The 22,594-nt window shown below is 39.2% G+C and overlaps 1 protein-coding gene across 3 annotated transcripts in view; it reads left to right on the forward strand.

Moving 5' to 3' along the window:
* Nucleotides 1–1,656: 1,656 nt before the first annotated feature.
* Nucleotides 1,657–22,594, forward strand: part of NECAB1 (N-terminal EF-hand calcium binding protein 1) — a 171,525-nt gene continuing 150,587 nt past the window's right edge. For all 3 annotated transcript variants that reach the window (XM_014853407.3, XM_044744097.2, XM_070481329.1), the window contains exons 1-2: nt 1,657–2,203; nt 9,453–9,477. In XM_014853407.3, the coding sequence (XP_014708893.2) occupies nt 1,790–2,203; nt 9,453–9,477 (439 nt within the window). In that variant the 5' untranslated portion in view covers nt 1,657–1,789. The remainder of the gene's footprint in view (nt 2,204–9,452; nt 9,478–22,594) is intronic.

Genomic DNA, 22,594 nt, shown 5'->3' on the forward strand with positions numbered 1-22,594 from the left:
AGGCATCAGTTTGGTTTTTCTGTTTTTTTGGGGTTTTTTTAAAGCTTATTTTGGTTACCTATTATTATAAAACAAACCACACCAAGACTTATTTGTATAAAACTGTGACCATTTTATTATGTGTTATTGTGCTTAATTCTGTGGGTCAAGAATTCAAACAAGGCACAGCATTGATGGTGTGTCTCTGCTCTATGAAGTCTGAAATCTGGGCTGAGACAACACAAATGGCTGGGCTTGTCTCAAGCTAGGTGCTGGAATCATCTGGAGGTTTCTTTATTCACTTTTCTACCAGTTAGGCTGGGATGACTCAAAGGCTAAGTTCAGCTGGTATCGTCAGCCAGAGTGTCTACACGTGCTTCCCATATAGCTTGGGCTTCCTCAAAACATGGAGGCTCAAGGTAGTCAGATTTCCCACAGGAAGCCCAGGGCTCCAGAGGCAAATATTCCATTGGAAAAGGCAGAATTGTGGGGCTGTTTACACACGTAGCCTCAGAAGGTCCATAGCATCACTTCTGCTGCATTTTATTCATCAAAGCAATCACAATCTTTCAGATTCAAGAGGAGGAGACCCACCCCTCCATGGGAAGAGTGTCCATGAATTTGTGGCCACATTTTACGGTTGGCATACACACCTGGTAATTCCAATGTACAGCCAGAGTTGAGAACAACTGGATCCAGCAAGGCTGGGACTTGGGCGAGGTGAATGAGACACCTAGGGTGCAAAATTTAGGAAGGCAGTCACTCTCAGGATCATGCAAGTGCAGGGTAGTTGTGTGTAAGGCACCTCCCTGGCCTGGCTCTAGTCTAGGCCCTGGTACAGAGCAGCTATATATGAATCATGCATGGGAGAGGTACATAGATGCCCAAGTCGCATACTTTGATATTCTGATTCAGTAAGCCGGGGGTGGGGACTAGGAGCTGCCCCATCAATTCTCACAGGCAGAGTCTCGTTTGGACAAGATACTTTTCTTACTGACTCATCTTGCTCCCAGATAGTTCAACTTTGTAACCCCCACAGCAACAGGCATGTGCCTTGCATATTTTTAGAGACTCAGTAAACAGTGGGTATCTCTCCTGATGAAAGGTGAGATTACCATTTTTGCAGCCCTCGCAGAAGTTCTCAAATACTGAAGAGTTACCCTAGTTTAAATTTTTAAGCACAGATAGGGACTGCATCCTTTATTGTCACTTCAACTTTGGAAAACTTCTTGCTTGAATGTTATCTGACAATCTTTTCCCCATAGCTAAGCTTTTTTTGACGCTTACTCTGCAAAGTCCACAACACTACCTTTGTCGATGGTACTATCACATATATGCATCAAAAGTCTTTGAGGCAAGCATCCTCATTGTGGCCATTTTACTGACGAGGAAAACTAAGGCTTAAAGATTTAGTAACTTGCTAGATCACAAGATAAAGTGACCGAGGCAGGTTTCCAACTCCGGCCTCGAAGATTCCAAAATTCAGTGGTTTAACCCCTATCCTAATCCAACTCTTCGTTGATTAGCAGTATCTACTAATTAACCCACCTTTGGAGAGGCTGGAGAGTGTACACAGCTCCGCTTGGACAAAAGCAAAGTTGGCAAAACCTCTTTGAATCCTTCTAACTCACAGGGTGTCCACCCTGGGGTGCGCTCGGGGGCGTCCTTACTTCATGCTTTGCCTGTTCTGGACAGACGCCCTTCCATCTGTTCTCCTTTTCTGTCTGGGCTACCTCCTCCCTCGCGGCATGTGAAGCTGTTGTGAGGTGGGCAGAGGCCCCAGGGGTATATCTGGCCAAGGCCAACGGCAATGCTGGGGTCAGAGTCTGCTCCCCGGCAAGGGGGCCGGCGCACTGCTAAACGCAGGGGTGAGCCAGCTCCAGGAGCCGTGAGCCAGGGGAAGGGGGAGGCGCGACTTCCAGCGCGTGGCAGCGCGGAGGCCGGAGACCAGGAGGGGAGAGCGAGCCGCAGAGAGACGCAAGCGAGGCGCGCGGGGGAGCGCACACCCGCTCCGGAGCCCGAGCTTGGTGGCGGCGGGCGGCGAGGCAGCAGTGCGGCCACGCCCTTGCCCGAGCCTTGCGTCCTCCCAGTCCCGCTCCTCCCTCCGGCGTCAGGTCTCCCGAGGATGGAGGATTCGCGGGAGACGTCTCCGTCCTCCAACAACTCCTCGGAAGAGCTCAGCTCTGCCCTGCAGCTGTCCAAAGGCATGTCTATCTTCCTCGACGTAAGTACAGCGGGAAGGAGTTAGGTTGGTGGTCCCCAGTGTCTCTCCTCATCCCCGGGAGGAAGGGGGTCAGTCCAGGTGCTGATCAGCCTGAGTTCTGCCCCAGAACACCGGCGAGAACCACCTCCTACCTTGCTCCCTTCTCCCCCTGGAAAACTACCGAGGCAAAGGCCAGAGAAATGACCGCCGCTCAACTTATAAAAAGGGCTGTCACAGACCTGCGGCTTGGGAGCTTGGGGCTTAACAACCCTTAAAGAATTCCGAAAGTTAAATTTCCCATCAGTCTGGGTTTCGATAGGGACTAGATTTGTAAATACAGCAGGATCCATTCGAGTGAATATGGCGTTTTAAAGGGAGCTAAGGGAGTGGGGGAGCATTGCCCCAACTCATCCTTAATGTGTTCTGTTGGCGGCCCGCAGTCTCGCTGATGCTCGAAGGCGATCAGGGGAAGCAACAGAGATTTCCATGCCCCGCCATTCTCACCCAGCCCTCTCGGAAAACAATTGCTCCGAAAACACACTTGTTTTTCTTTTTACAGCCGTGGCCATGAAAGATGTCTTTCAAGATGATTCTTTTTTCACTGCCACCTCCCATTTTCCCGTTTTTCGTCCCTGTTACTCTCCCTCTCTATACCTCTCCAAATTGTGATTACCGTGATTATCTTCATCAATTCTAGCTTTTGACTGCTTTTCCTTTGGTCCTCCCCCTTGCTTGGGTATTGATTCCTTTCCTCCATTTCTCTGATATGATGATCATTCTTTCTCATTCTTTCTTTTCCTTTCTCTGGTATTTTTCTGCCCTCGTGCTGTGGTTTCTCTCTTTATAGCAGTTTTATTTATTATTTGTTTCTCAATTTTGCTTTACTCTCCCTTCCTGCTGTTTTTGTATTCTCTATATTTCTCACCCTGTTGCACATCTCTTTTTTTCTGCCTTTAGGATTTGTGATTTCCCTGTCCCTCAGTCGACTGCTGGGCACCTGGTTCTCTCAGCCCCTCGGTTGTCACATTCCTGCTGTCTCCCAAGGTAGTTTCCGGCTCAGTGGGAACAAGTCTGGCTGCTTCTTGTTTAGGCATGATAGAAAATGGGGCAAGGGCATGGAGGAGTGCTGTGTCCTCTTTCCTCTACCCTTCTCTGAGTTATCATTTCTTATTAAAATCCAAGTGAGGGGGCCAGAGGCCAAATACATTTATTTATGGAGAGATGAAAATATGAGGAAATCAAATTATTAGTATCATAATGGTGAGGCAGAGATAAGAAGATAAGGGAGAGGGGGCAAAGAGCCCTCCCAAGTTTATTTTGAATGGATTAACTGGAAGTTTTTGATTGGGAGAGAAAACTCTATGAATAATTAAACCTGGTCTAAGGCAAAAGATACAGACAAGGTTTAATTGCGTCTCCTGGCAGCCTTCTCTCCTCATCACCATGCAGTTCCAATTGGGTATCCAGGCATTCTGGATCTGCCATTTTATTCCCACCAAAACATCTGTGGGCTTCCCATTCCTTCACTTGATAAGATTATTAAGTATCTTATTCTTCATGAGCACTCATCTCTCCTCGGCTTGGGTCAATCAGATATGTTATTGGTGCTACTGGTTTAAGTGACTGATACTATTCCTTTTAAATCCTGCCATTCAGGGCCGATAAGCCCTTGAGGAACTGAGCTGAGAGAGGGAGGAGGCACCACAGCATGCCTGGGAAGGAAGTCCTCAGGGATAGAGAGAGTCAGGGTCCCTGAAAATCATGTCTGTTATGAAGTTGATGATTAAGCTGCCATGAAATTGATTCAAAGAGGGCAAGAGGGCCCTGCATTCATTCTGACCTGATCTTCACTCTATCTGCAAAGACATCAAGTGCTTCCCTGTGACTTTTTAAATGCAGTTAACAAATCCTGGTGATACTATGGAGATGAGTGGATTGAAGCTACATAAATGGAGCATCATCTTCCCTGACTCATATACCAACTTGGCGCACATATTCAAACTGCTATTTAAAAAGAAGAAAAAAAGGAAATTAAAATGTCATTTATTATTGTATATGCATGATTGTTCACAAGGTCTGTAAATAAACAGCATCAGGTCCTTGTCCTGAAGGAACTCGTAGTCTATGTATGGGACAGCCTGTCTTCTTATATCTATTTCTAGAATTTAAAAAGAAAAATATAAAACTGATGAGAGGTGTTGACATGCTTGTTTGCCAGTAAAATGTTAGAGTCTCCAAAAAAAACTGCCACTGAATTTTATCTCGAATGGAAAAGATTTTGTTTATACTTCTCTTCAAGATATTTTGTGAAAAATCTAGCACTCTGGAGAAATATGTGACATGAAAAAAGGATTTATTACTTAGGGATTTGAATTATGCATTTCTGGATAATATTGCTTTTAGCAAAAATAAAATATGAAATATAAATACATAATTTTATTAGTTTTAATATATGCTAGTAGTACTGCTAAGAAAGATTGCTTTTTGAATTCTATTCAGATTATAAGTAGATATTCTCTATTCCAAGGAGGAACAGAAATGAAACCAATTAGATGCTTCTGCATCACATAGACTAATTTCCAAATTTGAGGAAAACTTTGATTTATGTTCCAATGCCATAGGAATAATCAATACTGTAAGAAATGATTTAAACTACTTTTGAGGATACTGTTAATGACAGGACTAGACATGTCCAGCTGGTTAGAAACTGGCCATAGATCAGAAAACTAGAGATTTACCACAACTGTTGACTTTTGCTTCATTTTCCTTACCTCCAAATCAGCAATAATATGCTACTTAATTCTAAAGTTGTTGTTGTGAGTATGAAATAAGAGTTCATAGGGTGGAAAACTGAGGAACAAAGGAAAATGTGTGGTATAAATTTGAACTATTATTGTTATGTCAGTGTTCCATGTTGAATGCATAAATAACAGCAGCCAAACCCACAAACTAATACAAAGATTATTTCTTTATAAATCTAATATATATGCTTTTCTTTCTGAAAAAATGACAAGTAAGCATCAGTTCATCATGAATACTCTTGCATACTCAGTGGGGGACTTAGAAAACCCAGTGCTGTGATCAAGGCTTGCCTGCCCACTGAGGCTGGTGCAGTGTCTTTGCATGGGGCACCCCCACCAGCCACAGGAGAGGGGCTGAACTGGTTGCAGAGGGCAGCAACATGGAAGGACCAAGAGGATGATGATTATTTTCCTTTTTACACCAGTATACTGTCTTTTCCCTGGTTGCTGCATTCCAGATTATAGAGAATAGACTCTAATTTAGAATACTAGTCTATATAGCATGTAGGCCCTCTCTTGAGTAGTTACATTAATCAACTCTACTACTGTGTAAAGAGATAAAAGCAAACCTTAAATTCATCCTCAAAAACAAGATAAATCCCAAATGAAGTTAGTTGCAAATTTACCCACTCGATGCCACTGTCTTCTTCCAAACAGTTTTCCTTTGATTTTCAAATGGAAAGGAAGTGATGAGGCAGATTTGGGGCCCGGAAAGTCGCCAGGGGAGAGAGGTGACTTTACTGTTTGTCTTCCCTTCCTTCCCCCAACCAAGCATGTATGCCCATGGATACCCTGAACAAAAGGCACAGTGCATGGATGGTCAAGGGACTTTGTGGGAATGAGTAATAGTTTCTCCTTGCAAAGATACTTCATTCCGAAGCCCTGTACATACTCATCTGCATGAGAGGTGACATAGACAGGGGACTGACAGAGCAGAAACAGTTTCCCAGGTACAGTAGTTCTGTGACTGAACTCTGTTACAGCCACCTCCTATCTTGCCTGGTGCACAGTTGATTATTTGAATGAGATTAATCAACATGGACAGTTGATTATTTGAGATTGTCCAGTTGGGAGAATGACAGTTAGCCCCATTATTGTCTGCCCTAGTTGGCAAGGCAAATGCCACTCTACTAGTTTCAGGAAGCAACAGAAATAAGGAAAACTTAGTTTTACTGTTATCATACATTAAAAATTGTTTTCCTACACAAGGCCTACACGAGGCAAAATTTAGAAGATGAAAGTGTATGTGCTGATTACCTTTTTTCCATCCATCTTTCAGTGCCTGCTTCCCTGCGTCCTACCTTGTGATGATTTAGTAGCCTGGTAGCAAAACTACCTGCTAGATGTCCAGGCCCACACACTATGACTCACCTACAAGATCTTCTCTTATGTCTGGTACTCCATATTCTGGATGAACCCCAACTCCCTGCCCTATATCCCAGTTTCTCAGGAGTCCATTAAGTGACTGGCTAGCTCGTCTCATTACCTAATTTTAACTGGATACATTGGGAGGAGGCACTTAGAGAATATTAGTTCAGTCAATGGTGATTATGTCAATATTTTATACTTCCAAGGTAACATTTGCATTTTAACACCTGTCTTCAATAACTTAAAGTGAAAAGTGAAGAATTTCACTCAAGGCCATTAAAGAATATCTTTTGGAGTAAAGGAGGCTATTTGATAATCCTTAAATTGTTGCAAAAACATAGCGTCACCTGCACTTAAGCTTTAAATCTGACCATAATGTTTAAATCCATTTACTCTCTATCTTGTGACAGCAACCAGTAAGATTAGCTGATCCAGATTACTATGGTAGCATAACATAATGAACTCAGTTCTCATCTGCAGTACATTTTTTATTAGTCTGTGGTCTCAGAGGCAAAATTTGCAGCAGAGACTGTTCTGTTTGTATTTAATTACAAAGAACTGTCTTAATAACAAAACCAACTGTCTTAATTTCATCTCTAAGAGGCTGGATGCTATTTAAGATAGATATTTATGAAATGAATTGACAGAAGTCCTGGTGTGTGGTTATTCCTATTCTAGTCACTTTGAACTCATAAGGACATGGTAGAGCTTGAAATGGAATCTTAGAGAATATCAAAGGTAGGAAACAGGCTGTGTTTCATGTCTCCCTGACTCTCAGCTGGGGCTTCATAGTTTCAGAGGAGAAGAAGAAGCTGGTTATGATGGAGATGGGTCCCCAGAATTTCCACTAGAAATTACCTCTATGGAGTAGAAAGAATTTGTGCCATTCTGCTCTAAGCACAGAAGCTCTTACTATTGAAAGCAGTCCTCTTGCAATAATGAAAGAAATTCAGTCTTAAAAAGGGACCAACTTCTTATGCATTCAAGTCAGAGTGATACATAACTGTTGGAAATTTTTCAGGGGTAAGATTTTTGGTAGGAATATTAGTATTTTGTAATAAAACACATTGTAATAATGATTAGATTTATCCATACCTCATTTCCATAAAGTAAACAGAAGGAAAGGAGAAAGGAGGGTAATGTTTCTATGGTAGAAAGTAGTAAAACAGACAACTTTGCAAATTAATAACTATGCTCATGTTTCGAGCTGGCTACCAAGAAGTGACAACCTAAGTATAAGAGTAGCTCTGGTTGCTTAACCATAGCTACATATTGCTCAGGAAAAATGATCCTTAAGTGCCCTTTTTGCATGATTAAAGGTTGTCTTTGCAATATGATAAAGGGACATTTCTTTGGTACTGTATATAACATAGCTGTGTATTATATTATCCAGGTTTTTTTTCTACGAGTATACAGCATCAGGACTAATTTGATTCTTCCTAACAGAAAAAATAACCCAAACTATCTTAAGATTAAAAAAAAAATAACAATTTATTGGCTCAATGAAAAGCAGAGATCGTCCTGTCAGGGTGGCTTCATCAGGGGCTCAGAGAGTATCATCAGGATCCAGTTTCTCCAAGTCTCTGGACACTGCTTTCTTGAGTGTTGGTTATTTCTAGGTTAGTTCTTGTATTAGTTTTGTAGGTCTGCCACAGTAAAGTGCTACGCAAAAGGTGGTTTAAACAACAAAATTTATTCTCTCATTTCTGGAGGCTAGAAGTGTGAAATCAAGGTGTAGGTAGGACCGTTTGCTCCCTCTGAAGTTCTAGGGGAGAATCTGTTCCATGCCTTTCTCCCAGCTTCTGGTGGTGGCCATCAGCCTTTTGCATTCCTTGGCTTGCAGCTGCATCACTCGAATATGTGCTTCCATCAATCAGATGGCCTTCTTCTCTGTTTCCCTGCATCTCTGAATCTTTCTTTCTTTGTAAAGTCCTTGGATTTAGGGCCCACTACCATCCAGTAAGATCTTATCTTAATTTGATTCCAACAGCGAAGATCCTATTTCCTAACAAGGTTGCCTTCACAGTTATGGGGAGTTAGAACTTCAACATTTGGTTTGGGGTGACACAGTTCATCCCATGATGCATATGATAACAAAAAGGCTGACAGCAGCTCCTTAAATGTATCTTCCCAAGTTCAAACCCAGCCGAAGACAAAGTGTGTCTCTCTTGACAACTCAAGAAAAACCATGGCCTACCATTCACTGGCCTTACTGTGCTCATGCCTGAGTAGTCACTTTGGCCTTAGGGATGTGACATCCTGTTTGCCAGGCCTGAGTGCTCTACCCAACCCTGGAGCATATGGGCCGAGAGTAGAGGAAAGTCTGGCTTCTCAGAAGAAAATTGGAAATCATTACCAAAGATACTGGATGGCCAAGCAGTTCATATCCATCAAAGACAATTTAAAATGTGTCCAAGATAATATAATTAATGTATAGAAGTAAGATAATATAGACATGTAAGCTTCTATTTATCCACAATTTATTTTGTTTCTTTCTATTCCCAGTTTTCTTGAGATATGATTGACTTACACTAAATCGTACATATTTAAAGTGAAAATTGATGAGTTTTACGTATATATATGTATATACACCTATTGAGCCATTATCATAATCAAGATAATAAGTACATCTACCACCTCAGAGCAGTTTCCTCATGTCCTCTCATGATCCAGCCCTCCCTGGCCTGCTCATTCCTCTGCCACCCTTAATTTGCTTTCTGTCACTGTAGATTAGTTTGCATTTTCTAGAATTTTGTATAAATGGAAACATACAGTAGGTATTCTTTTGTGTCTAGGTTTTTTTACTCAGCATAACTGCTTTGTGATCCATCCCAGTTACTATAGGTGTCAAGAGCTCCTTCCTGTTTATTGCTCAGTAGTGTTCATTATGTAGATATACCATGGCTAGTTTGTCCATTCACTAGTTTATAGACATTTGGGTTATTTTCAGTTTTTGACTATTATAAAGAAAGACCTCAATTGTGGAAACATTTATTTAAAATTGGAATTTCTTTTATTTAATAATGAATTATGTGTGAATACAACATTCACTGCAATATTTAGAAAAAATGGTGATAAAATTTTTCCTTTTTCTTTTCCAGATACTGAGGAGAGCAGACAAAAATGGTAAGACCAAAAATCTATAGTTTCTATTTATTAATCTCTTACCTTTTAGATTATCTCATAAAGAATAATATGGAAGCAAGAGGAGAACCGAAGAAATTGACACTTAAAATGTCAGTTTGTTGTACTAGTTGGAGTTTTAGGCAATTTCATGCCTCTAGATATTCATGAGAAGTTGACAGAGATATTTACATTTGACAGGAAGATAGAATTTACTCCTTTGAAGTTATACTTGGGCTCTGGCTTTTCCCTTTTATGCTTTAAATTAATTTTAAAGCACTAACAGCTGCTATTTGTTGAGTTTCTACTGTATGCCAGGCATTTGGCCAAGCACTTTGCACTCATTTTGTCTTAGAGTGAAAAAGGTATAGATCTGAGACTTGAACCCAGGTCTATGTGACACCAAAGTCTAGACTTTCCACACTGAACTTCATAGTGGCCTTGGGGGCTCCTGCTGTACTCTTAAGATGGCTACCTGGAAGCATGGATTGCCAGACTTATCTCCACTCCTTGGCTCTTGACCATAGCTCTCCCATTTGAAGTGTATGCGCTGGAAGTGATAATCTATAGAGACAGAAAAGTGGGAGAAACTAGAAGGAAAAATTACTCCATCAAAGGAAATACTGTTTAAGTGATGCCTGCACAAAGTCCAATTATAAGCTGTGATAAGCAACATCTTTTTACTCCTTTTTTCCCCTACAAATTTTGTTCCATAGAATACCAAATCAGGGCTTACTGAGTTTATTTTTCTGCTATACTATAAGTACATAATAGAGCTATATTCTTGACAAGAGCTTCTTGACCAGTTTAGGATACAAAGAGTACTTTCTTATCTATGGGGGGAGATTACAGGCAGAGTCCAGATCTGACAGTTGTAGTCTAGTTAGCCACCAGGCAGCCAGGCCAAGAAAAGTTTGACTGGCACTGTACACCTTTCCACAAACAGAAAATATATTAACCCAGGGAGCAATAAAATAGTGTCGCAAATCTTGATAATATATAACTAAGCCTGTCCATCAAAATGTTTTCTAAAATTATGTTGTTATCAATTCAAAGGGCCTTTTTTTTCACTTGGACCACTTGATTAATTTTAAGACAGATGGAATGATGCTATTACCTTTTCTCCTCATACCACGCATTGCCCTTATGCCTGATATCCAGCTCCAGTGATGCCAAAAGCACAATTGAATCATCCGTCTATCTCCATGCTACCTGCCTCGAATTTCAGCAGCCGTTTACAGCTCAGGAAGGCATTATCTCCCTCTCTTCTCAAGTTCCTAGGCTCCACCTTCCTTTGCTTGGACTCCAAGGCTCCTGTTGAGGGTCGCTATTAGCTTTGTATCTGTCACTCTTCTTTCCAAAAAACTTGCTTCTTTGGTGGCTCACTATCATAATCCATAGTTATAATAAAAAGCACCTGAAAAAACAGTTCACATGATTTGATGGATTTTATGACAACTTCATACATTATGCTATTTAGAGTGGTCACTTACACTGGCAGCCCCATGTGGTCCTGTTCAGTCCCATATTTCCTCACCTGCCTCCGCGCCTTATATGATACCTCTCTCCTCCTTGCTCCCTGTCCTAACACCTGAGCCTTATGTGCTGTCAAAGTCACCTGCCCTTCTGCTCTTATTCCCACAGTCTTCACCAGGCCCTCTGCAGTGCTTGTGATTTCCCGTCTGCCGCATCTCTGTGCTATTGTCCCCGCTTTGATCTCCACCTGCTCTAACATTTCCATGCCTAGCCAGCTTGAGAACTCTCATGTATTACTTGCATGCCTGCTCGAAAGGCACCTCATCTAGGAAGCTTTCCCCAGGTCCCCCTGGCAGGGCCCCACCCTCCCTGTGCTCTCCATACTTTGGCATCTACTGATTATTGCCCTCATGGTGAGGATGGCAGTTGTTTGTGGGGATTCTACTTCTCCAAGCCAAACATGCCTCTCTAGGGCAAGGAACTTGTCTTAAGAGTAGCCCTGGGCCCAGCCAGGAGTAGGTGCTCAGGGGTGTTCATTTAATGAGTTAATAATGATTAAGAACATTCCACTCTGTTATTACTCTTCTCCCTCATTCCCAGTGTAATGTGAGGGGAGGGCAGATTCAGGCCACTTTGGGTTTAAATCACAGTGGTGCCACCTAGCTTGGTGGCTTTGGGTAGGTAACAAACTGCACTCTCAGCTTTCTCATCTATAAAATGGAGATAACAACATCTACCTATGTCATGGGGTTATTATGAATAATAAATGAGATAATATAAGTAAAGTCCCCAGGCAGTGCCTGGAACATAGTAAGAATTTGCACCTGCTCATTTTCTTCTATTATTATGATTAATATTATCACTATTACTACTGAAAGCTTGAACTGTTTTTGTGTTGTGGTGCCTTGACTATTGGAGACACTTGGTGACGTTCTAGTCATTTCTATTTCAGTGGAGTTCAGTGGGAAAAAAATGACTATTACAGGTGCAAAATGGAAAAAGGGAGAAAGGATAGTGGATAATATAATGTAAATGAGAACATACCAACATTAAAAAACATCTTTCTGTACCATGTGTTCATCACATTCTGTATTTGCAAGTAAACAGCTGCTACATGTATTTGATCTCTGGGTAGCAGACCCCGTATGCTAGAAACCCTTGAGGACTGCACAGTGGGTGATGGAATAACAAGGAATAAGAGGTGATAAGCAGTGTGATAGCTAGCCTGCCAGAGTGCACATTTGGCTTTTGGAATTTATCTGACGTGAAAGAAAAGCTACTGGAAAAATGGGAAAAAATACATGATTAATGATTAGTTATAATAATGGTGTCTTAGAGAGATTTTTTGTTTTGGTTGTTTTTAAATCATTGGCTGGGATTTTAGACATAAAGGTAGACCTCAGAATAGGATTGCTTAGGAGAGATGTGAGTGCTTTGATATAAAGAACCCAGAATTAAACCTAGAAATGCAAAACTCCTGAGAAAGCTTACATATATGTGGGTGAATGAAAATGGAAATGATACATTGGTATTTGTAAAATTTGCAAAAAGATATTTTTAACCTTAGAAAAAGTCACAATGAAAAGGGTCATAGTAGTGAATAACACCATCTGATTGCTGTTGTTGATATGCACTTGCTAAAGATCCATGGCCATTCTCCATCTGCCCTTCTCGGTCAGCAAATAGGTAGGCTGTGTGGGTGGCACTTTTGGTCCCGATTTAATGCCTGATCTCATTAAGAGATGGTTATGGTTCTCCTCAGTGGCTTTTAGTCCCCTCCAGCAGCCTGTACATTGTGAACCTGTGAGGGCTGAGACCGGGCCTGTGTCACAGAGCACCAGGCCCACAGCGGGGAGCAAAATGCCTGTCATAACATAGGTGCTCAATAAATATTTGTGAATCTCTTTGTAAGACGTGCATAACCAACAATTTGACCTTGAAAACTGAAGATGAAACACAGTTATATATATCAGTTCATCAAACCAACATTGCTATTATTTACCTGTTGTTTATTAATTAATAGTATTAGTAAAATTTATTGAGGACATATTGTGGGCGAGACCCTACTCTAGGTATATACATTGTCCTTAGTCATTTTGAAAAGTATACAAAATAGATGGTTTAGAGCCATGGGAAGAACACAGGCTTTAGTTTTATGATGTTGAGTAAGTTACTCAACTTCCCCTGCCTCAGTTTCCTCATCTGTGAAAGAAGAATAATACTTCTCCCATTAAGTTGTCTTAAGAATTAAATGAGATTACGCCTCAAAAACAATTAGTCTTGATCTCGCACATGGTAGTTGCTAAATGTTTTAGCTATTTTTATTATTTCCCCATTTTTTAGATGAAGCAAATGAAGCTCAGAGAGGTTAAATAATTTCTCTGGGTTACGTTGTATGCTAACAGCAGAACCAGGATTCTTGAACCCAGGTCTGTCTGAGTCCAGATTTGGTGATCTTTCACTATATTATGTATCACATGTATTTCAGTCTACACATGCATAAGTATAATTATAATCATAACCTGAATTTGCAAAGATCTTGAATATGATGTTCTGATTCCCCAATGCACAGTAGTTTTATTGATTTAATGCAGTAAATGCTTCCTTGGTGATCTAAAATAGTTAACACTCTTTCAATTACTAATTCAAGAAAATAATGTTGGCTCGAAAAACCCTAGTCTAAGAACAGTTGATGTTGTATTTGTGTATTTGGGATATTTTGAAGACTTCAGGGTATCATTGTATAGCCAATGTTAATAGATTAAGTGAGAATTGGTAAGAACCTTTCAATTTGTTTGCCCAAAGTTTGGTTTATTCAATCAGCATGTAAAAATGTGAGCTCAGGTAGAAGGGTGAAACAAAGGTTTGGTAAGTGGGAGTATTTTCCCTGAAGATGAGGAACTTCCAGAGTACCATCCAGAGGTCTGTGATTCTGTGTTTCTTTTTTTTGTGTGTGAGGAGGATTAGCCCTAAGCTAACATCTGCCGCCAATCCTCCTCTTTTTGCTAAGTAAGCCTGTCCATGAGCTAACATCTGTGCCCATCTTCCTCTACTTTATATGAGGGACGCCTGCCACAGCATGGCTTGTCAAGCAGTGTGTAGGTCTGCACCCAAGATCTGAACCAGCAAACCCCGGGCTGCCGAAGTGGAACCTGTGAACTTACCCACTGCACCACTGGGCTGGGCCCCCTCTATGTTCCTATGTCTTGGTAACAAGGCTGTCCTTTGATGTGAGCTGCTTAGTCAGGCATCACTGGCCCTCCACTGGGCTCCACAGCCCTCTGATGGTCTAATCAGGGGTCCTAGCCCCCCCAAAATATGTAAAGACTAAGGGTTGGCCCTTGAAATCAGGATTATAATTCTGATTTTTATTTCGTAATTCCTCACTACTTTCTCAAACTGAGGAAAATTAGCGAAGCTGAGAATCAGATAACTGATTACAGAGCAGTCGGGATCAGAGACCGCGTAAAACTCATGTTTGCTCTCAGGCATATGCATACTTGCGAAGGCTTCAACAACACACCTCCCAGTTTGAAAGTCAAAGCAAAGTGTAGTAAGAGTGATTCATTTTGGGGGCTGGCCGCGTGGATGAGTGGTTAAGTTCGTGTGCTTTGCTTCGGCGGCCCAGAGTTTCATTGGTTGGGATCCTGGGCGCGGACGTGGCACCGCTCATCAGGCCGTGCTGAGGAGGTGTCCCACATGCCACAACTAGAAAGACCCACAACTAAATAAAATATACAAGTATATACTGGGGGATTTGGGAGAAAAAGCAGAAAAAAGATAGTCAATGTCGTTAGCACAGGTGCCAGTCTTAAAAAAAAAAAAAAAAAAAAAAAGAGTGATTCATTTAAAAAAAGTCTCACGCCCTAACAACGACCCTATTAGAAGCAGTGGCTCATCAAGCAGTGCAAAATGTGGGAGTGCATGAGTGCGAGTTCTGACTGTAATGATTTTTTTTTAACAAAATAAGGGAAAATAAACTTTCTATTTCCATAGTACTTTTTCTCCCTTAAAATCTAGAGCAGTTTCAAGCTCATAAATGTGTTGTTTTTCTGTCAAAAGCAGAAAACTGTGAAAATTCTTATCTTTACAAAGCTGAGCTTATCTGCTGTAACAGAAACAGACAGAAAATTTAGCTTCAAATTACTAAGCTATGGGCAGCCAAAGGCTAGAAGTAAGACCTTGCTCTGATCCCAGGTCCTCAAGCGTACAAAGCAAAGTATCTACCCTAACACAGGGCTTCTACCGTAAGCGGTTTCTGTAATCCATATCTACGGGTTGGCAGCCCAGCATTCCTTTCCTTTTCTGTTCCTGCAATGTAATCATCTCCTCTACTCCATCTAGATCCAGAAGGTGTGTAGAATTGATGGTTAAGTGTATGACTTTGCAGTCAGATTATCTGAGTTTGAATCCCTGTTCCACTTAACTCTGTGATCTTGGCAAGTTACTTAACTTTCTCATCTATAAAATGAAGGTAAAGACAGAGCCTCTCTCACAGACTTGTTGAAAAATTAAATGAGATAATATATACAAATTTCTTGGAAAGGTGCCTGACCCTTAAGAAGTTCTTAATAGGTGTCATCTATTTTCATTTTCTGTCCTAATTCTTGTTCTTATCTGGTGTGACTGTCAATCACAGTGTCTGGCCCACCCTCCAACTGGTGCTCGTTATTCACTTGGCGGTGCCCAGAGGTCTGTCCAGGATGACCTTGCTAAGGCCTCTGAGCTGCCCTGGGGCTTGTCCTACCTTTGCCCTGGTCATTCAGTGTTTTCTATTGTTTGCAAACCAATTGTCCTAATATAATTTCTCGTGTGTGCTTGGTTGTAATATTGGGATCACTTTCAGTTATGAGAGCTTATGAATATCAGTTGATCTGTTAGTGAGTGATGTTTCTATCCTTTTCCTTAATATTCTAAATCACACCTAAATTGTTAAAAATATAATTGCCTGTACATTACCAAGACTTGTATGGCCATGAGAAAATTGATTCAGACTTCAAAAGAAAATAGTGCTACAATAATAACAGTAAACAGCCTTAGCAAAGGATTACTATATACCAGAAGCTATGCTAGGCATAATTTATTTATTCTCCATAATAATTTTACAAGGAAGTAAATATCATTGTCTCAATTTCATCAATGACTGATTTCAGATATAGGTAAACTTGTTCAAGGACACTGAGTGAGTAAATAGGTTTTATATCCAGATTCCCCTCTAACCCAAATGTCCTAGGGCTTAGCCCAGGATGCTTCTTGTACTGTGCCTCATCTCTGTAGTAGGCTTATGCTGTTGAAATCTAGAAATTTCAATTCTTTCACATGAATAATGCTAAGAAATTCAATGTAATTTAAAAACAAGTGACAAAAATAATGGCATTGTTTTGGCTATGATCCTGTTTGAGGGTAGAACGGTATAATGGAGATTTAGAACCAAAAAGGACAACTCTTAATCTTGTCTCTACCATTTGTTTGTTTGCTCATTCATTTATTCATTTCCTTAGTATTTTATTAGTGCCCTTTACATGCCAGACATTATGCTAGGTGGTAAGAATGCAAAGATAAAAAAATACATAAACTTTAGTATACCTTTACTAGGGTGTGATCTTGGACAAATTAATTAACCTCTCTGAATTTGTTTCCTCTTTTCTAAAGAATAACAAGACTAAATTAGCAGGGCTGTTGTGAGGAGTAAGCAAGGTAAACATATGTGAAGCCCGAGAATTTCATTTAGTATATTGTGAATATGCAACAATTATCAGTTCCCTTTTGCCTTCATTAATTTTGTATAGGTCCTACAAGATATGATTTCTTCACTTTGTGAATTAGTTATAGAAGGCTGACTGAAAACTGTGAGCCCTTAAATGGCTTTCTGTTACTAGAACAAATAATATATTTGTGTAATGAAAGTAACTCTCTTAGAGTTTTGCAAATAGATCCGGAGAACTTAGTCAACTCTTAGGGACCTGAGGTGGGGAATAAGTATTGGACAACATTGTCTTCTGAGAATTTAGCATCCTATTGGTAAATGAGTCATAAACACAGAGAAAATGGAATAATAATGTAATCAACAATGCCAGAGGTATCACTAAGCCAAATGAATGGCAAATAGACTGATGTGTAAGAGTTCAGAGGAGGAAGAGGTCTCTGGGCTCCAGGCAGCCTGGGTAAGCTTATGGATTAATTGTCCTGAACTGAATCTCTAAAGATGAGTGAAAATTGAGATAGCTGGGGAAAAAAATGATGGTTATCAGTCAAGACCAATTCAGTTTAAAGTGACAAAAATCCAATTCAGATTAGTTTAGGTAAAATTGGGAGTTTGTTGGCTCTTGTAATTGAAATACCCAAGAAATGCTATAGTTTCAGGCAGAGTTGTATCTAGGTGTTCAGGAATCACTTTCTCTTTGCCTGCTTCCCTCCCTCTCTCTCCATCTCAGTTTTGGTTTCCTCTGGTTGGTTTTACTTTCAGGTAGGCTGTCTCACCAGGAGTGACAAGATAGCTCCTGGAATGTGCATCCTACCAGTGCAACAAGTCAGAATAAAGAGAGAGCATCTCTTTCACAATAGTTTTAGCAAAAATTTCAAGATATTCTCTGATCAATCAACTAGAGTCACATGCCCATCTTTGAAGTAATAAGTGAGAGATGGAATGAACAGATTTTGCAGGTTTTCAGGTACATACACACCCCTAGAGTGGGGCTGGGGTACATAAAGCCCACGCAAAACGCTTGGAGTGAGAGAGAGGACCAGTGATCTCTCAAGGGAAAATCAACGTATTTTTACCAAAATAAGAGAAATTAGATGTTGACCAGGCAAAAATAACAGATATTCCTCTTTTGGAAGGTAAACTAGCTGGGAAAGCAGTGGTTATCCATTTGGAATGAAGGTATGAAGGAGGGGAAGGAAAGCATTTCAACTGTATATTGTATTCCTTTTTCTGTATCTAACACCAGTATTAAAAAATTTAATTTTTCATTTTGTGGTAAAATTTGCCTAGAAATGGAATATTCTTTATGTTGCTAATTTTGGATCCACATTCTCTACAAATGACTACATGTTCCTCCAACAAATGTTTCATCTGTCATTCTATGAAAGGCTAAGTAAATCGGGTATTTTTTGTTGCCTTTTTCTCAGTCTCACCTAAAATGTTATTGTTAATCTCTATAGAAGTGATGTTAAACAGATATTTCTTTTTCATTAAATTACAAGCACATCCTTACTAGCCATGAAAAACTAATACACACTCATTCCCTCAATATGAAGAAATTTTTTTCACCTTCCCAATACAATTCCAAGTAACAAAAATATTTTGATATAAGAAATAAGCTTTCCTGATAGAGTATCTAAATATTTGGGGTCAAGTCAGTGAGGAGCCAACCATCTGACTGAATTATTCAGTTTTCTACCTAATTTCTGGGCACTTGGTAAATTTTAAATGAATGGCAGTTTTAATGACCAGCTTCCAAAAATGTGTTCCAAGAGATGTGCTTTCAGGGACCACATCTGAATTATTTAACCTTGTTGTATTTCAGTTTTATTCTGCTCCTAGAAAGAAAAGTAAGAATACTATCTACTTCAAGAAATCATTGTGATGAGTATAGTCAATAAAATTTAGAGTAAAAATGTTTTGCAAGATAACAGGTCAACATATTTTTACTTGTATGAGCTCTGGTACATAAAACATATTTCATTCTCCCAAAGAGTCTATAGAAAACATGAGAGCCAGGATAGATTACCTGGGGTTAAGAAAATGAATCTATTGAGTTGATTATTGAGTTAAACATGGTAGATTCAAGATCTAATATGAATAAAGGTAACTGATTTTACCATGTTGATAACATGGTGAGTCAGTTTTTGATATATTAAAGTTTCTAATTTAATTCTATATAATTTTCATATTCAGTTATAAATATTTTAAATAAAGTTTTTATTTTAGGACAGTTTTATATTTACAAAAAAACTGTGAAACTAATATAGAGAATTCCTATATATCTGACATCCAATTTCCCTTATTATTAACATTTTACGTTAATGTGGTACATTTGTTATAATTAATGAGCCAGTATTGATACATTATTAACTAAAGCCCATGCTTTATTAGATTTCCTTAGTTTTTACCTAATATCCTTTCTCTGTTACAGGATCCCATCTGGGGTACTACATTACGCTTAGTAATCATATCTTCTTAGACTTTTCTTGGTTGAGACAGTTTCTCAGACTTTCCTTGTTTTCGATAATCTTGACAGTTTTAAGGAGTATTGATCTTGTATTTTATACAGTGTCCCTTGATTGGGATTTGTCTGATGGTTTTCTGATGATTAGACTGGGGTTATGTGTTTTGAGGAGGAAAATCAAGGGGTAAAATGCCATCGCGTTATATCAAATGTGTATGCTATCAACATGATTTATGACTATTGACGACCTTGATCACCTGCTGAGGTAGTGTTTGTCAGGTTTTTTCACTATAAAGTTTACTCTTTCCTCCCCTTTCCATAACTGGACTCTTTGGAAGGAAGTTACTGTGGGCAGCCCACACCTAAGAAGTGGGGAGTTATGCTCCACCTCCTTGAAGACTGAGTATCTGCATGGATTATTTAGAATTCTTCTGCGTGGGAGATTTGTCTATTCTCTGGTTTAAATATTTATTTATTCAACATTTATTTATAACACTGTGGACACATGGATATTTATTATATAGTTGGGATTATGATCCAATGCTACCCACTTTGGTCTTTGAGATCTCTCTCAGTTGACTCCTGTGTGACTTTGACATACCCTCATAACTATGAGAGTTTTTTAGCACTTCCTTACCTTCTAGCACTATCAGATGCTTCAGGCTCATCTTTGATAATTCCTGTCCTAGTCTTAGAATCAGCCACTTCTTCAAGAAGCTCTGATATTTTAAATTGGAGAACTGTATTAGAAACTAAGATCTGGTGCTAGATGTTCTCGTTGTTACTGGGATGTCACTGTTGTTTCTAAGATCTCTCAGCTGATGGAGCAAGTAAATATACATGTGTGTACTAACCCATGTGTACGCTCGTTTCTACATATACCCTTATATATCTATATTAAGCTAAACATGAGTTCATACTGATGTCTCAGATTCTAAACCATTACCACATGGATTATTCCTAGCCTCTTCCCTATGCTTATAAGTGACCTCTCACTACAACAGTGACAAACCTGGCCTTCCCAGTCAGCCATTCATTTACATAACTGCTCAATTCCAATATACATGTCTAGTACTCAGAATGTTTGATGAACCCCATGGGAAACTTCATCAACTATAGTATAGTACTTATGTACAGCTTATTTTACCTTTATCTTGTAGATTCCACTCATTTCCAAAGTTACTTAGGTCAGCGCTGTTTTCCCTCACTCCCTTCAGTGAGGTTGTTTAACGCATTTCTAACAGTTAAGTCATTTAGTCTCATTCTGCATTCCATCCTGGGATTTCCTGAACTCCTAAATGAGTTTTTAAGAATTTGCATATGATAAAGTTTGTTCTTTGTGCTGTAAAGTTCTATGGGTTTTGACAAATGCATATATCCATCACACTGTGTCGTACAAAGTAGTTTCCTCACCCTAAAAAATCCATTGTTCTTGTCCTTTTCACTTCTCCCTTCTTACCCTGAACTCCTGGTAACTACTGATCTTTTTCCTGTCTTTATAAGTTTGTCTTTTCCAAATGTCGTAAAATTGGAATCATACAATAGGTAGCCTTTTCAGACTGGCTTCTTTCAGTTAGCAATATACATTTAAGATTCATCCATGTCTTTCCATGGCTTGATAGCTCATTTTTTTGAACATTGAATAATATTCTGTTGTGTGGATGTACCAAAATTATCTTATCCATGTGCCTAATGAAAGATATTTTGGTTATTTCCAATTTTTGGTGATTATGAATAAAGCTGTTATAAACATTCACATGCAGTTCTTTGTATGGACATGAGTTCTCGACCAGTTGGGTAAATACCTAGGAGCATGACTGCTACATAAGATAATGCCAAAATGTCTTCCAAAGTGGCAGTACCATTTTACTTTCCCACTAGCAATGAATGAATGTTCTTTTTGCCCCACATCCTAGCCAGGAATTGGTATTGCCAGGTGTATTTTGGAGGGTGGTGGAGAGTTAGCCATTGTAATGGATGTGTAGTAGTATCTCATTACTATTTAAATTATTAATTCTCTATGACAAACAACATTGCAAGTATTTTCAAATGCTTATTTGCCATCTGTATATCTTCTTTAGTGTAGTATCTATTCAGATTTTTGCCCACTTTTTTCATTGGCTTTTTGCTTTCTTATTGTTGAGTTTTAAGAGTTCTTTGTATATTATGGACATAAGTCCTTATTCAGATGTATGTTTTGTGGATGTTTTTCCCAGTCTGTGGCTTATCTGTCATTCTCTTAATAGTATGTTTTTTTCATAGAGCAAAATTTTTTAATTTCAATAAAGCCCGGCTATCAATATTTTTCTTTCATGGATTGTACTTTTGGTGTTGTATATAAAATCTCATCACCCAACCCAAGGTAACCTAGATTTTCTCTTATTTTGCATTTTACATTTAGGTCTATGATCCATTATAAGTTAATTTTTATTATCTCAAAGGTGCAAGGTCTATGTCTAGTTTCCTTTTTTTGCATATGGACAGCCAATTGTTCCTGCACCAGTTTTTGAAAAGACTATCCTTTCTCTATTTAATTGCCTTTGCTTCTTTGTGAAAGATCAGTTGACTGTATTAGTGTGGGTATATTTCTGAGTTCTTTATTCCATTTCATTGGTTCCTGCATCTGTTCTTTTGCCAATACAACACTGGCTTGATTGCTGTAGCTTTAGAGTAAGTCTTGAAATTGGGCAGTATAAGTCCTCAAACTTTGTTTTTCCTCCTCAGTACTGTGTTTGTTATTCTAAGTCTTTTGTCTTTCTATATAAACTTTAGAATGTTTGTCAATACTACAGAAGAGCTTGCTGGCATTTTGATTGAGATTGCATTGATAAAATGACAAAGATGGGAAGAATTGACATTTTAGCAAAATTGAGTCTTCCAATCCATGACGTGGACTATCTTTTCATTTATTTATTTAGATCTTATTTAATTTCTTTCATTGGAGTTTTGTACTTTTCTATATTTAGATCCATTCTTTTTTGGTACTATTGTAAATGCTATTGTTTTAAATTTCAAATCCCAATTGATTGTTGTTGATATATAGTAAAGCAATTGACTTTTGTATATTAATCCTGTACCCTGTGACTTTGCTATATTTGCTTTTTAGTTCCAGAGGTTTTTGTTAGTTTGCTTGGGGTTTTTTTTTGGCTGATTATTTGATATTTTCCACAAAGACAATTATGCCATCTGTGAAAGAATTCAGTTTTGTTTCTACCTTCTCGGTCTGTGTACCTTTTATTCCTGTTACTTGTCATATTGCAATAGCTAAGACTTCTAGTATATTGTTAAATAGGAGTGATAAGAAAGGACATCTCCTAAGATCACTTCCTGATTCTCATAGGAAAGCATCTACTTTCCCATCATTTAATATGATTTTAACTGTAGATTTTTGGAGATGTTCCTTATCAAATTGAGGAAATTCCCTCCTATTCCTAGTTTGCTGGGAGTTTTTTATTATTAATGGGTGTTTGGTT

The sequence above is a fragment of the Equus asinus genome, chromosome 12 (genome assembly GCF_041296235.1).
Source record: "Equus asinus isolate D_3611 breed Donkey chromosome 12, EquAss-T2T_v2, whole genome shotgun sequence".
NCBI lineage: Eukaryota > Metazoa > Chordata > Mammalia > Perissodactyla > Equidae > Equus > Equus asinus.